The sequence below is a fragment of the Chelon labrosus genome (assembly GCF_963514085.1).
Source record: "Chelon labrosus genome assembly, chromosome: 19".
NCBI classification, from domain to species: domain Eukaryota; kingdom Metazoa; phylum Chordata; class Actinopteri; order Mugiliformes; family Mugilidae; genus Chelon; species Chelon labrosus.
Genome location: NC_140352.1, coordinates 18080994 through 18097928, shown reverse-complemented (window position 1 = coordinate 18097928; position 16935 = coordinate 18080994). Strand labels below are relative to the sequence as shown.

General features: G+C 42.1%; 1 protein-coding gene across 1 annotated transcript; it reads right to left on the bottom strand.

The window, feature by feature from the left end:
* Positions 1–2692: 2692 nt before the first annotated feature.
* tex2l (testis expressed 2, like) lies at positions 2693–14997 on the bottom strand (the record flags this gene model as incomplete). The annotated part of the gene is made up of 11 exons (XM_084567159.1): positions 2693–2851; positions 2931–3051; positions 4049–4258; positions 5683–5820; positions 6976–7111; positions 7718–7817; positions 7908–8057; positions 8150–8406; positions 9832–10162; positions 10742–10942; positions 13600–14997. 11 exons carry the CDS (start codon positions 14995–14997, stop codon positions 2693–2695), a joined length of 3201 nt encoding a protein of 1066 aa, XP_084423285.1.
* Between the last annotated feature and the right edge of the window lie 1938 nt (positions 14998–16935).

Sequence of the window (16935 nt, the reverse complement as noted above, 5' to 3'; positions counted from 1 at the left end):
TCTACAAGGAACAAGGAAAACAGCCAGACCGCACAAAGAGAACCATGGACTTTTAATGGTCATTAACATATTATTCACCAGTTCGACTGAAATGAATCAGTCATGCTCAACACTGCAACACGCCCATTTATTTGGAATGTATCCTACAAGTGTTTCTTAAAACAATACTGACACTATACACCGATCAGGCATAACATTATGACCAGTCCTAATATTGTGTAGGTCTGCGTTGTACCTCTAAAACAGTTGCGACTCATCAGAGAAAGGACACAAGCCTTCTGAGGATGTCCTGTGGTGTCTGGCAACAGAATGTTGTCAGTGGGGGCCTTTGGGTTGAGGGGAGGGGCCTCTGTGGATCAGGCTTGTTCCAGTGCATCCCACAGATCAGTGGCTTCTAGACGCCAGCCGCTGCCCACAATTTAAAGCTGATCTCACCGCTTGAACACTAAGCATCTTGTGCACATAACTTCCCAAGACGTTGTCATGTTGACTTCTTTTTAGAAGGCAGCTAAAACTCCCCAGGCATTGTGGTGTGGAAAATATGACACTTGACAAATTAAGCAGAAGTCATGTCTGCTGACAGTGTTTGCTTGCTGAGCTGTGGCAGAAGGATGAAGGAAATTTAGTTCTAAAGAAAAGAAAACTTCGCAGCATACTCACATGATTTATTTGAATTAGACTGAATTTTTCTGATTGTGTTTTTCAAATATTTACTTTCCTGTACAGAGGCATTTGTGGAGATTACCAGGACAAAGAAACAAATACAGTCACTGGTAATGTTTTGTCTACATTTGAGTACTGTAATAGGGTGCTGCGGATGAATACATGTACACGGCCAATAAAGTTGATTTCTGAAGCTATCCTATAAGGATGAGAGAGACTGTAGGACAGTCATGCTGGATGCAGGTAGAATGACCGCGGCAGTGTTCATTGATAGATAATGAACAAATGCTGCCCTCTAATGTTTGACTCCTGACTCTGTATGGTTTATGATCAGTACACAGAGAACAGCTTAGTGTTCCATGAACACACAAACTCAATCTAGACTCAATCTACCCCTCAGTGATTTGAGAAATGCATTTCTATTTTCTGGGCTGCACATTTATGAATCATGTCAACGCAAACACTGGGCTTCTGAGAGATGCTGAGGACTGCTAGTGTTCAAACCTATTTCCATAAATGACTTCATGATGTAAATTATTCCTATTGTGGAAAAATCACAAACACTGCAGCAATACATTTGCATCTTATAACAGTTGCAAACACAGACCCAGGACCGGTCTAATGAACCATACTGCAAATAATTCAAGTGTCCCGCAGAGTGACACTCACACTCTCACTGCACACACACCCTCCCACACATTATTGCACCTCTTTTCCATGTGATTCAATTTTATGCTTCAGAACTTTTCCCGTGGTTTTCTAAGCACCATGTTTCCTTGTAATGTCGATGAATAATTCATGTATCTCTTAATTTAGACTTTTGGATCATTTATCTACTTGTGTGTCTCTTCGTCAGTTGGCATCTGTTGCTCTATTGCAGCATTTTCATCAGTTTGATCTCTCGTTCATCCCACGCTAAAACTAATCCAGGCCTCATTAAAATTTTAGATTCAAGGTCAGCTCGAACAATTGTTCAGTTTATCTCTTGTTCTTTTATTTTACGTTTAGATATTGATGTTTGGCTTATGGCCCGGAGCAGAGAGGTACATGCAGGTTTATCAAGCCAAAAAGGGCATGTTTTACTCTCCTGTAAAGCTGTGCTTAATATCCTTCTTGCACATTTTGTCAGGTCATGACAGCTGTTCCAGAATCATATTTTTCTTCTACTTACGCGAAACAAGCCCGTGCATCAGAGCACTCGTCATGGTTCAGCTCAGGTTGATGCTGTTGGCACTGATGTTAAAATTAGCATAATTACTCACTTGTTTTGGACATCTGCTCAACTCAAATAAAAGATAAAGTCATGATCCAAAAATATAAGCACCATAGTGTCCTAGTCCTAGTAAACTTCCCTATTAAGTGTGAAATAAACTAATATTAATCAACAGGAGTACGATCATTTAATATGGTTTCAGTGCTGTTAATGATATCAATAGATTGTTTGTTGGTTTTTGTTCATCCCTTGGTGTTGAAAGGATCCTTTAAATAGTTTCTTTAAATTTTGGAGATTTGACATATGAATAATATGCAATAACAATTGCTAAAAAAAAATCATAAACATATTTTTTTAAATAAAATTCCTCATAGGGAAGTGTCAGATAATATGAGATTGTTTTGTTTTTGTATCTAACAAATACAACAAGTGCTTTTCCAGCTTTTATTTATAATATCCCCCCCTCTCTTATTACCCAAAGTGACACTGAGTTGTAAACATCAAAGTAAATAAATATACTATATATACAATCTCATAGGGATCCATCACATGTAAACATTTGCAAAAGGTTTCACTCTTAGCTATTTCACAGCATTCACTCTGACTATACTAAATCATGAAGTTGTTCTGAGCTATACTTTTAGGTGATACAAACAATTCCCTAACTCCCCATCTGAGTTTCTGAAACTCCTAGTTCATACATAAACATGGAGGTTAGTGAGTCTGTTTAAGAGAAAGTCTGTAGAGGCAAATTTAACTTCACTCATTTTGAGCCCATTCAGCAGAGTAGGCTCATTGATCATCAGCAGTGAGGCACTAGTCAGATTCTGCCCCGGAGATCTCAGGTGGGATCTTCTCTATGGACTCTGTGGAGGAGTTGTGGGACTGTTGGGACTCGGAGGCCAGAGTATTGTCCACTGCAGAGTGCATCAGGGGTAAGTAGATGTCATCCATGTTTGGCAGCACAAACACTTTCTGGAGAGGGGAAAAAAAGGTAAGGAAAATGATAGAATTTTCATAGAAGGAAAAAAAGAGGGATTTCTTTTCCCTTTACCTGAAACTCATCTTGTAGTTTCTTTTCAATCCACTCAGTCACATGGCAGAAAGTCACCTCCCGCTCCCCCAGTTTGGGACGGACATGCAGATCCAGTTTGGGTGGCACACAGAAACTGTACCTGCAGAGGATGTTGAAATACATCCAATTCTTAATGAGACTGATTCAGACCTAATCTGCTACGTTTCGTCATTTCATTTTGTCTCTGTGCTTGAAGCAACTTCGGCACTCTGCTAAATTTAGAATGAATAAATTGTTTTTTTTTTTGGCAAGAGATTATTTGTGAAAAGTGAGTCATGCCACAGAAACACGCTACTTGTTTTTGAGCATTGGTTGTGAAGTGAAAGACCGCCTACTCCTTAACCGTAACCATAGCTACCACTTTCCTAACAAATAGCTTAGTCTAACCTTAATGCTTAGTTTCTACAAAGTGCTGTAAATGTAAGCAGGTCAACAAAAAGTCCAGTCATTCTGATAAGAAAATTAAGTACAAGCTATATATATATATATATATATATATATATATATATATATATATATATAGTTTAGTAAACCAGACCTATGACCTATTGTTTCAGGTAGAAAAATCTGCAAAGTGAATGCATTTAGTTGTTTAGATCACTAGTGGGACATAGTCCATACATTATGCAGAGTTACGGAAGAAAGTGTTGTGAAAAGTGGCATAAAGCATGTCACCATCTTAAAATGTATTGATTCAGATTATAAAGACTTTTGTCCACTTAAGGAAGACATGTCCCTGTAATGTGACTGTGTACACAGGTTTAGGTCCCCACAACATTAGTAATACCTGCACATGCACATACACACATGCACAGAGTCACGTCTGCATCACGTCAAAGGATTTGTCATTGGCTAGCATCCATGTTTGTGAGTTGTAGACAAGTTCTAAATGCTCAATCCCCTTTAATCTTCAATCTGGCTGTTGAGCAAGCTATCACACTGATCTTACAAATCCTAAACACTTCTTTAATTCAACATGTTTTTAAGGGTTTCCGATTTTGTTTTTAAGTTTGGCGTATTACAACTCTAAATGACTGACCCAGCCCCACACCTCTTCTGTTAACTACTAAGTTGCCTTTCAGTACATTTGTTCATACCATATCCTGTCTGTAGGGGGCGGTGGGATGTTGATGACCAGAGTCCCTGACAATTCCCGAACCTCCACAGTGAGCAGCAGGGGCGTGTTGGACATCTCTTCAAACTTCTTCTTAATGAACTCGTTCTCCGTCGCCTTCTGGAAGTACTTGGATTTAGCGATTTTGTCAACAAATCTCAAAATCTTCCTTCCAGTCTTTCCGCCCCCTGTCCTGTGAGAGAGGATTAGAGGAGAGGAGTTAGTGTGATCCTACATTTGTCAGTAGAGTTTGTAGTCAGATGCTTGAGTCAAATTTTGAGCAGAGACTCTGAAATGTAAATGAAAGCTGCAGCCATCTGGAGTGTGATGTCAGTGCAGTTTAAAAGGAGCATTCACAAGACAGAAGGGTAGAAATATCACTTCATAGCGCTGCTTACTAAAGTTGATGCTACTTGACATGGTACCATTACTGTAGAGGGCTCTAAGACTGACTGAGATTGTATTATTATACATATACACTGATCAGGCAGACAGTTGTGACTCATCAGAGAATGGACATGGGCCTTCTGAGGGTGTCCTGTGGTGTCTGGAAACACAATGTTAGTGGGGGCCTTTGGGTCCTCTGGGTTGAGAGGAGGGGCCTCTTTGGATCATGCCACAGATACTTGATCAGTTTGAGATCTAGTGAATTTGGAGGCCAGGTCAACACCCTGTGCTGTTCTTCATGTTTTTTGAGTTATTCCTAAACCATTGTTTTGTGTGTGTCTGTGTCAGGCTGCATTCTGCTGGGGATGGCTGCTGCCATCAAGGGGTGTCATTGATATGGGGGTGTCTGGTCTGGTCTAGGCGGGTGGTACATGTCTAAGTTACATTCATATGAATGCCAGGTCCAAAGGTTTCCCAGCAGAACATTTTATTGTCACAAAGATGATTGTGACAATACATTGCTGCAATGCTTATGCAAGGTGGATACTGTCTGCTATCGAGAGATAAGGTGTTTTATCTTAGGTCTATTAAGCTCACATAGACCTAAACACTGGTATACTCTTTTCTTGGTCTGCCTCTATATTTCCTTCCAAGACTTGTTCCTACTACCTGTCCCTAAAATCCATGCTGAAATGGGTGAATTTGGGTGTCTTTTACATACTCTAAATTTCAGGGGACAGGTATCACTAAATGCATTTAAAGTACTTTTAAATAATTTGGGAAGCATGCAGACGTGGCTGTAAATCTTGTGATTGCTTCATATCTTCCCTATTATCTCTGATCTCTACTTACTGATGTGTGCTATATTTGAGCAGCTGCCTGTCTTTATAATGATAGCCATAGAGTGTAAATAAAAGACTGACAGGGTCACAGCCACAGGGTCTGAAAATGAAGCCAACGCAAAAGTGACTTGAAGTGCAATAAAATGGGTGAACACTAGGTGCTGGTTCCAAAAAACTCAGCAAGATGGCGATGGCCAAATTCCAAACTCTAGACCTCAAAATAGTAGTCTACATATCAGTGGGTGGCATCACTGTGGCTACGCCCATCCATTATATACAGTCTATCTACGAAGATAATATACAACCTTTTGTATTTAGGACATTTACACACATATAGGCAGTTATTTCATTTTAATTTAATACATGACCTAATATGCTCAGCATTTACCCTTCGGTTAATGGTGTGGATCCCTTTTCCCCAATCAGACCCTGAGGTTCAGAGAGAAGAAGTTCCTCTTCATCAGAAGAACCGGCACTGGAGGACTCCTCATCACTGTCTGCCAACACACTGAGAATGGGCCTGCAGCTAGAAGTGTAAGTCAGGGATGAACAGATTGTTAAAGAAATAAAGATACTGACAGAAACATCAGCACTTCTGAGTAATTTATACCTCCATGGACTTACATATGAATGTACAAAGCTTGACCTTATTATTATTGGCCTGATCCACAGCTTCTGTGTCAAGCTTTAGCAACACAAAGAGAGCTAATGTGCTGCTTTGCCTGGACTTTAATCCCAACCACTCGTGGGTTTAAGAGAGGCAGGTCTACGCTGATCAATGTAACGTGAGGCTCTGTAGATCACAGAGGGATTAGAGGAGAGAGAAGCGTAAGTGTGGGAGCTGTAGAAAGGATAAAAAGGCAAATCCCACATTTGCTGTTATTTTAGACATCGCTCATGCCGCTTGGCTACGCCATGGATTTCACACTTTAATGGGCAGCCTACTCGCCATGATGAGTTCCTCTTTGGCTGTAAAATCAAATGTGAAATGTCTCCCTTTCTAGAGTCGGAAAGGGGGCAAATATAATGATGCAGTTATGTTGCATTTTAGGCTCTCAAACCTGCCATAAAATCCCACGGCCTCCTTCCTTCCTTCCTTGTCTCTGCATGTATTCGGTTGTTGCAGACAGCGTCACAAGTCATAATTTGAGTGATGCGAATATTGGATTTATACAGTCATATGCTGTAGATCTACATACATCTATGTGAGATTATAGGTACAGTAAACTTTGTTGATGTTGGTTACACCTACAGATACTGATGCTATCATTAGCTACTGCTAATGGCAATATCACAATCTATTGTTGTAGGAAATACTGTGTGACAGATTAAAAGAAATGATGGAAGTATATTGTACATAATCTAACACGGAAATATAAGTTAAATCAAAAGTGAAGTGTGCCTTTATAACATGTTTAAGCTACATTAACATTAGACTGTGAAATACTTTTTAATAAAATGTAATCTTAAACCCACTGAAAATATGTTCATTGGGTTTGAAGCAGAATGTGGCCTTCATAGAAAAGTGTGATAGGACATTTCCAGAAGTTGGGAAACCATTAGAAGATGGTTAGAGTGCACATACAGCACAGGTGATGCTACTATAACTAGAACAATTAAGGAAAGCATTCAATAAGTGTCACGTGTGCGTAGTGTGACTGGCTTTGTGTGTAGAACTGACCGCGGGCTGCCAGTTTCTGTCGCACATTGCATCGTATCCTGACCGCCCTCTTTCCCCAGCTTGGAGAGGTTGAACTTGGTCTGCAGGGTCATCTGCAGGTTACCGGTGTAGACCATCTGCAGCTCCAGCCACAGGCCTGCAGGGGGCACCACAAAGAGGTCAGCAACGGAGTGCCAAAACTAAGATAAAGCTGCTACACGCAACCTAATCTGGACATGCACTGCTCAGTGGGAAGATTAAACAGCTTTCCCTGCGATTATCAGGCCTTGAAATTAAATTTATAATAAATTACGACGGACTGTTAATCCCCTTTAGGACCTGGCACATGTGGGCTGAGCAAGGAAAAAAAGAGGGAAAAGCTGAAAACAGGATAATTTGTGGACGCGAGGTTGTGTAACAGTTAAGTAGGAAAGAGAAAAACCATGACGTCTCACACTTGCCCTTATGCAGGTCACGCACCTGCACCTAGGAGCTGCAGAATTGCTTGAGTTTAAAGCACACATGGGTCAATAATAAACCCAACAGGCTGTAAATGTGGACGGTAGATGTGTAATGGCCACCTCTGTGATATTGGGACAGGAATAGACTTGCCGTTGCTCTATATTACTCAGCTACCATCATATGCAAAAGGGCATTTTCTCCCTCACCTCTTGCACATACTGCTTTTGTTCACTGGTGTATATTTTTACGTTATTTAGGTTAATTATGTGTAATCTAGCATTTAATCTCAGTCTGCACTCACCTCTGTGGTTCACCTCTGGTCTGGAGGTGGCAGTGATTTGCGGCATAGAGCAGCCCATGTCCAACTCAGTGAGAGTCAGTTCATTCATGAAGTAAGGCAGCTGTAGAGAATATAACATACTTCAAAATGTTATAAAATGTGGTATATTTATAATTCACCATCCTGTGACTTCCCCTGTAACTGCACTCACTCTGATTTTGCTAAGCTTCTTTTGAATTTTGTGGGAGACGGCGTCGGCCCAGTGCTTCTCTTGCAGGAAATCCCAGAAGATTCGACCAATTAGTGCGTTAGCCCATGCTGTCTGGCTCTTCCCAGGATACTCCGCTAAATCACAGATGCACTAAATAAGAAGCAAGGGTGAGAAAAATGCATGTATAGAGCAATTTAGAAATAAATTGAGGAAGGATTGTTCACAGTTGCACTTTCTCTTACATTTCCTCTGATGGTGGGGCTCGCCTCTGCACTGCTGGCTCCGGGACTAGAGAGGGGGGTTGACTCCTCCGCAGCCAGGAGACGAGCCATGTAGCTGGGGTAGTCGAGAACTGAAAGGCCCCTGGTGCTCGTGGATGGAGCGGGGATGCAAGAGACTGGAGGTGTGGTGGGGGCGTCATCGTCGCTGCTGCCCACTCTGCTGGGGCCTCTGCTGCTTGGGAGATTGACTTGTGCGGTAGCACTCGGTGTCGGGTCAGCTGGAAGAACACAGGAAACATTTACCAGGCTGGTTGATCCTTCAGTAACCACTGACAGAAAACATAAGAATGGGGACTTAAGAGCAAGGTAGGATGTTAAAACTTGAGGGTGCACAAACTAATAATCTCTATGACTGCACACGTTAAAAAGTGAAATAATGCTTTCTGTAAGAAGAAACTAGCTCTGAGTTGTTCAACTTCCTAATCAGCATGTGATGACTATATATTTTTTTCACAGATAACAATGTAACACTGACAATGGGCTGGCTCTCTAAGTGTCAACAGAACCTGCAAACAAAAATGATCAGTTCACCTACGAGGGCTGCTACCAAGCTAATCCACTAGCATGTTTAGTTAGCTGCCTTGTATTAACTTCACGAACAATGGGTGTGACTTTTCCACCTTAATATAAGGTAAAAGCTTGGGAAAGTCGTCCTCTAGCTAAATTGGCTAACTACAAGAATTTTATAACTTTGCAAACATTTTTTGAGATTTTGTGGAACAGTTTGTCGCAAGCTGATGTCAAATATTATGCAGCGGGTTGATTTCCAAGCTTGGCATTCTTTCTCTTGCTGGAGAGTTTCACAAATTTTCCCTGCACGGTTGTGCTAACTAGCAAGACTAATGAAAATTAGCTGCCTGAAGTAAAGCCCTCGACTACACATAGCAACTTTCATTTCGTAAGGCTAGCTGTTTTCTCTGTCCCAATCGGTAAAGCTGTCGTAATGCTAAGCTACTGCATGCTAACTGTCTCTGTAACTGTATGCACAGACATCAGACCATTATCATGCTTCTCGACAAGCTCTTCATAAATGTGAATACACATATTCCCCAAATTCCAACAGTTCCTTAAAATAACTAAAAAAGGAAACAGCCTTTCCCTGGGGTTTGACAGGACAGCTATTTTTATACTGCGTCACTAATGAATGACATAAGTACAAGATGCATAAAAGTTAAAAAGAAATGTGACAGATGACAGATCAATGACAGATTTGTCTGTGAAGGTTCTCAGTCATCCAAGTCATAATATATCTAAAAAACAAGCTGAAACAAGGGCAACTGTGTCTCCGAAGAAGAAGTTACTTGGATGAGTGGATGAAAAGCTAAAAAAGTCTGTTGCCCTAGTTTCAACGTATTCTTTTCTTGGAAATTATAGATTTGTTTTAGAAAAGAAAAAGCCTGTTCAGTATTATATATCTGCTCTTCCAACACAGCATTTTCTCCAAAGCAAGGCTGGTGTTTTTTTCTGGTGCCTTTGCCCCATTAGATCAAACAACAACCATGAGATCTGTGTGTTTCCTTGAAAGGCTTTGTAATGCAAAGAACTGGAGCATATAATCCATAATCCACACATACATGGCATTTGTGTGGATGCCTTATCTGGAGGCCTTCGCTTCTCTAATGCGTTACTGTCGTTCCTCATACCCGATTTGGACGCACATCTGCCAGGCCTCGGTGCGCCCCCCTCCTTTTCCCCCTCTGTGTCCATGGACGCAAAAAGGAAATGGCGAAACCACTCTTCTTTCTCTCTTCCTGTGCGGCCGAAGAGGTAAAGAGTGGCGTGAAGGTCTTGGGTATATTTGGAGGAAGTTTGATTTGGACTTGTTGGCTCAGCTCCTTGGTCTTCGTCCCTGGGTTCTTCCAACCTTCCTCCATCGTGTTCCTGGGACTTTGCTCCACTGGCTAGCTGGATGCAGATGGGATATTTTGGGTTCCACACCCTCTTCCGAGCCAACCCTGATGGCAGCAGGAATACCTTTGGGGAACAGCGGTGTTTAGTTGAATTAAAGCAAAGCAGAACTGTTGAATAGGCAATGCAATCAGATGTTACACCTTTGAATTCATAATCAACACTGAATAAATTATTTTCCTTGCCAATTAACCATCATTTCAAATGTGTTTTTTCTCCATCTTCGGTTCTTGCAGGCATCACCAGCAATGACATGCTCTGCACTACAAATGCCGGCGTAAATGTCACTCTCACATCCATGCATTAATAATTCAAAATCACATGCACTCATTAATTTGATACTGAACACTTTTATACAAAGCTCCTGCTCACTGTTTATCCTTTTAGCCATGCTGGAAAAGGGGCTCCAGGGATTTCACTGTCACATTCATGGTGGCCAGAATGTCCCCTTAATTTTCTTCTAGTGCCACCACGAGGCTCCTTCTTAGGATATTTTTTTTGTAAGTATGATCCTCCATCAATGGTTTTCCATCAATGGCTTAAAAGCATGAACAGAAAAATGTAAATCCCATTTTAAAAAAAGGCAATAGTATCAGACAGGACACAAATATTCCTTGAACACTGTTACTTAGGGAGTCATCATACCTTGCTATTTGCGAGCTGAAAGGAGCGTGACTTGACAAAGGTGGCCTCATGCACTCTCTCATCAAACGTGGCCCTGCGGCTGATGTTGGTGCGCGGGGAGTCCAGACGGAGACAGGAGCCCTCCAGGGTGGCAAACACGGAGTGAGTCAGAGCTGGATGGCACGTTTCTGGGTCGTAATCATGTATCTCATTCATCCAGCCCTGGAAAAGCAGAAAGTACTTAAAATCAACACAAGTGTGACGGGGTAAAAAAACAACAAAAAACACTTCAGAGTCTGGAATAGCTCCAGTCGTGATGACTTTAATGAGCCTGAGAGAAGAGGTACAAAGCAAAAAGTAAATTAGTTTTTTAATGTTTGTTTCTGTGAAAGTTTAAGTGAGTCCACAGCTCTGGAGGGTTTCAGAAATATGGTAAAAAATAACATGGTAAATTTAGCGATTTTATTATAACTGAATGAACAGTTTAGTTCAGTGAATACTGCGAGTCTGGAGGCTTCAGAGGAATAGTCATCCATAACGAACTTATAAAGTCACTGTAGAATAAATATGCATTAAATATGACAAAGGCTCTGTCAACAAACTCTACTAACCAGGGGCTTTAGGATACAGATGTTAAGAGCTAGAGCTCTTATTAAGAACTACCTGGCTCGGCACATAACACAACTTTGCTTGGAAAATAACCTCCTCTTGCTCTTTAATTACTGTACAAGAACCTGGAGGGTATCAGCCTTCTTGTCAATTTTTTTGTAGCATTGTACTATTTTTTTTAAAAAAATCTGAAAATAGACTTGATAGCTTGCTCCCTCTTAATGGCAATGTACCAACTGAAATGTCATTTTGTCCTTACATACGTAAATGGTGTTAATGTTGGAGTCACCCTCTGCCATCACTTTTGATGTGTGCCTGCAGTCAAACACAAGAATTGTTCTCATTCTGTTGCCGGATCATCAACTGATCCTTGAAAACACCTCACAAACTTTGAATCTCTGACGTTCCCTTCTTAACAGCCAAACCGCTAATGACCAAACGGGGGAATTATCTCAACACTGAGACAGTGATCCCCATTTCCACCACTTCACACCCCCAACCTGCCAAACTCCCTGACAAATTACAGCTTATTCCAGCCCGTATTTCCCGGCTAATTGCCTCTGGAACTGGCAGTGTCTTGGTTGTGGTTGTGCTCTCTGGTTGTCCTGTTTCAGACCTCAGTCAGGAGGAGAACAGTAATTACCACGGCAGTTCCAGGATTTCATTATTGAAGGTTTTAATTGCATCCTGCATACCTCATGTACTGTAGTTGCAGGCCACTTTCAGAGGCTTTAATCAGCGGGAGAAAAAAAAAAGATGCTGAAGCGACTCATCAACTTGATGCTGTTCTGTTTTAGAACAAATTAGAACCAGAGGAAGCTAATAACAAGCACTCTGGTTAATTAGTAGCTTTTAAACAAGCATCGCTGTAACTTTCACTGAGTAAGTGAGGTTTTCTTGGGAAGTGTTTTATAAGAAAGGCTGCAAATCAGTATAACTCGCAAGTATGCTATTATAGAAGAGGAGTGAGAAATATATTGAATATACTGATAAGAATTTTTTTTTAAACAAAGTGCCTCTCTAAAAGATTATTTCAATTTCTACTTTTCAAAGTGAATTTAAAGCGATGCAGCTCTGCACTGCAGCTTTAAGCGTATTTCACCCAAACTATTTTATGTGCATTTTCATTTTCCACATTGAAAAACTAGAATGGAAACACCTCATTTTAAACATGTCAGGAAAATTGGATATGGTGGAAACATTGGGGATATCAATGGGGTCACTGGGTATCAAAAATAAGTATAATAAGAATAAGTAAATGCAATAAAACAGACTAAATTAATCCTTATTCACATGACATATGCGACAAGCATTTGGAAAGCTTCCAGCCACTGGATAGCTAAAAAGAAAAACATCACATCTATGCAGACTGATAAGGAGGTTGTAATCTTGCTAAATTTAATACATGTAGCAAGCATAAATGCCATATCTTACTAACGTTTTCCCCATTGTCTCAGTTTGACTGGTGCTCTTTTTAAAATGTCATCATGTCGCCCTTTCTTCTTTTGCAACTGCTTAATGGCTCCCGACTGGATGTTGTGCCACAATTTATTTATCTCGATGAGTTCACTCCTCATATTTGCACAGTCGTGAATGGAAACGCACAATAAAATTAGTTTTCTTTTCCCAGTTTTCATGACATTGCATTGCATGAAAAACTGCATGAATTTCAACACTGGGTAAATAGTTCAACAATGGGAGTTGCTCCTGAACAGCATAAAAAGCCATTCTTCTATTTGAAGATACACCTAGCAGCAGCAGTTATCTTAGCTTTAAGCATGGAGACTAGAAACATCCATGCTTGGTCGGAAGGTAACAATATCTGATCACTACCACCAGCACCTCTAAAGATCACTGATTAACAAAGTATAAAACAGAATGCCATAGTCTGCAATAAGCTGCCAGGGACAACAGTATGCTACAACTTAGGCTAGCTACTTCACCATTCTCCAGTCTGCTAAATTAAGCCAACCAGACTAATAGGTGCGACAAACAACGACCAGAAATATTAGGGATGCTCTGAACGTTAAATAGTTTTGGTGCTCTTTTTTTGCACATCACCGGTCTTTGTTTGGTTTGGATGTGCATGTAGTTTGTAATCAACGCAATTCCTTGACAAAGAAATTCAAGTCAAAGTGTGATGATTCTTTATTGCACCTACAAGTGATCTTTAATTGGAAATCATTGTGAGAATGTGTGAGTTTTGGAGTGCGACTGAAGTGACTTAAAATAGGGTGGCATTTTTCGCATTAACAACTCATATATTTTACCTTAAGGGTGTCGGACTCCGTGCTGACAATGCCACCTGCCAGAATCCCTTCTTCTTTCCCCAACAGCGTCTGTGTCGGTCTGCAGCAGCTAGACCTGGAGGAACCCATCCTAATGAGCAACAGCCCTAGCAAGAAGCCCAGTGCCAATCCCAGAGCCAGGCCAGAGAAGTATGGACTGAGAGGTAGGATAAAGTAGCCGTAGGACAGCACCGCCACACAAAATAAACTCATTCGTGGCAGGGGACGAGGGGGCTGAGGAACACTAGATGTCCTTCCCGGGTACGCTGCTAAGGCCTGAGAACTAGGCGACCTTCTCGTCTGTCTGTGAGTCTCGATGGCAAACACTTGCATCATATCACCATCTGTGCATATCTCCAGCTCCTCATCCTTGTGATGCTGTCTGTGGTGATGCACGGGGCAGGGGCCTCGCTGAGTTCTCCCAAGATGCTTCACAGAAGGCCACTCAAACACAGGGAAAACTTCCGCATCTGTTTTTCTAGCGGTTCTCACAGGAGACTCCGAAAGAACAGTGTCTGTACTACCTTCCCGGCCCAAACCTCTGGAGCTCATCTGGTGAGCCCCCTGGGTCTTACACTGGTGTTTGGGGCTGCCCGCACTTTCCTCTCTCATGATCTTATTGAACATGCTGCTCAGAGGTTCGTGCACAGCCTCCGACAGCTTCCTCTTGGTGTCTTCCAACTCCATTTTGAAGAAGCCCCCTTTCGGACCCTCTCCACTTGGGGAGAGTGAGCTAGGGGATGGGGGAGCAGTACGAGAGTCCCCATTGCTGCGGGATTTAGTTTGTTTAGGCTGGGTCAGCTGCTTCCACAAGTGGATATTAAGGCGGGAGTCTGATTTTGACTGCGACACCTCGGGTTCTGAGCGAGAAATCTCCGTGGAGATTGACTTCACGAGACTGAGGAAGGGCTTGGGTCTGAGCGTGGAACCCTCTTTCAATTCCAGCTCTGTGGAGAGAGACTTCACCAGGCTAGCCAGGGGTCGGTGGCTGGGTGAGGAAGGGCCGGGGGTGAGGAGGCTAGGACCTGCAGCGGAGCAATTACCCAGCGATTCAGGGGAAGAGGGAGAAAGAGGGACATGGAAAGCTTGGGACAGCGACCCTCCATCATCCTCAACGGAGAGCTGCCTCTCCTTAGAGAGTGATATAGAGGGGTAGTCCTCATCATGGTCAAGGGAAAAGATGAGCTCACTGTCATCTGGGCTGTCCCACTCTCCCTCTGTCCCTGTCAGCTGGATCACAATCCCTCGGGGGAGATGCTTCTTTGTTCCAAGAGAGGTGGCTCCTACTGGGGACAGGCTGCATGGGTCCTGGAGAGGTCGGCCACCTCCTCTTCCTTTGTCCTCTCTTCCTCTTTCCCCATTTTTTCCACTCTCTGCCATTTCTTGACTTTACATGTCTAAGCCAAGGCAGCAACGTTTCACTGAAAGAGAACAAATAAAGAACACGGTCAGCTACATTATCAAGCCCCTGAGGCAGAGTGAGTGAGGGCAGTCAGGGAATGTGCTGCAGAGAGAGAGGGGTAGGACATATTTTCTATGCCTGTGCCTCGTTTTCAAAGAAACTGCTTACGCTCACCAACAGCGCCTTAATGTGGAGTTGTGGAAATGAGCCCGAATCAAAGGCAAGCATGCACCTCTCCCATAGCTGTCGCTCCACATACTGAGTGAGTTTTAGAAGCTTGCAAAAATAGACAAGACAGACTTTCTCCCCCATATGTTGCACAAACTAGGACAGCTCAGGCTTGGATCTAAAGTATTTTGGGGCTGACTGGATGTCTATATAAAATTCAGAAACAATCTGGGCACACCCAAGTATAATTTATAGATGTAGTCTTACATATTACAAAACAGCCAGAGTATATTTGTAGTACTGACTGTTTTTTAATTCTCCTTTCTGGATCAAATGCTCCATGTCTTAACTGAAAGTAGCAAATTCTCAAACTCACTCTCTAAAGTAGTATTCAGCCCGTCATCTCCCCAAGAAAACAACTACAGTGTCTTCCGGCCTCTTCCCCTAAAGAGCCGACTGTCAGCTGTAGAAACCCGGAGCCACAACGCTCCCTCTGATGTCTTCTCGAGCTGCTTAAAGAGTTACTTATGTAACCATGAGATGAATAGTGAGGGGAGTTCAAAGATGTTCTCTGTCATTACCCCCGTGTGGCTGTGACGCCAGCATTGCGTGTTCCTTCATAACACTTCCACCATACATCCACCACCTACTGACTCGTCAAAATGACACTTAGCAGAAGCCAGCTCAGAGCAGGCTGCCGTCATATTATCACCTGTAATTCTGCAAAAGAAGAAAGTAGTTTTGCATCACTGGACAAAAGCTGGGGCCCGGCACAAAGGCCCAGTGGGAACCCTTTTCTTTGCTGCCTCTTTGGGTCAAGTGCCCTGCTCTTTATGCAAGTTAAAGCCTACCTTTCACTGGTCAGATTTACGTAACTGTATTACAGCCCTGTGTGGCACAATTTCAACCAATTCCACAGCAGCTGGTGGATTCTGACTAATCTGCTCTTGCCCAAAATGGACGACGGGGAGATAAATCTAACAGACACACATGCAGCCAGACGGCATAAGACCCTCCTCACAGCTTTTCACAGGATGGGAAAATTGACCAGAAGCTGCAAGGTGCCTAATGCGTTCACTCATATATTAGACTAGCAAAACCACATCTCTAGCTAACAATTTCCAGTCCAAGCTGGCTGTAGAAGGTTAACAGGACAGCCCTGCCTTATTGCCAGGCATTTTTGAAACTGATGCACAGTATATGATCTCCAGATGCTGCTGCTTTTTTTTTTTTTTTTTCCTAATCCAGATATTTTTATATCTATCACTGCGGCTATAAATCGGCTTTTGTGTAACCTCATTGTGAAGGGATATGAAATAAACATTTTCTGATACTGAGAGGACTAAACCAAGAGGTGCATCTTTTGGTTGAGAAGTATAATATTCATCGTGGAGGGGTTTGGCTATCAAAGACAAACACAAAATAAAATAAATAAAAGTCTTAACAGCACTGATTGCTCTTGGAAACTCTATTAATGCCATGTTAACAGTAAAAATAAGAAAATTACAAAACGCTCAAATAAGGCTAGCTAATTTGTTGGCTATTTAACAACGTCCTACTCTTGTGGATGTTGTTATTTCATCACTGATTCAAAAATTAACATGTGAAACAAATAAATATGACTGGTTGATGCTTCATCTCATTATTGGATCCTAGTTGCAGTCCTGCAGTGACAGGGATCAGTAAGTTTCATAATGCTAGCTTCCACTGAGAATAACCTGCTGCTCTTTCACCGGTAGTGTGAACAC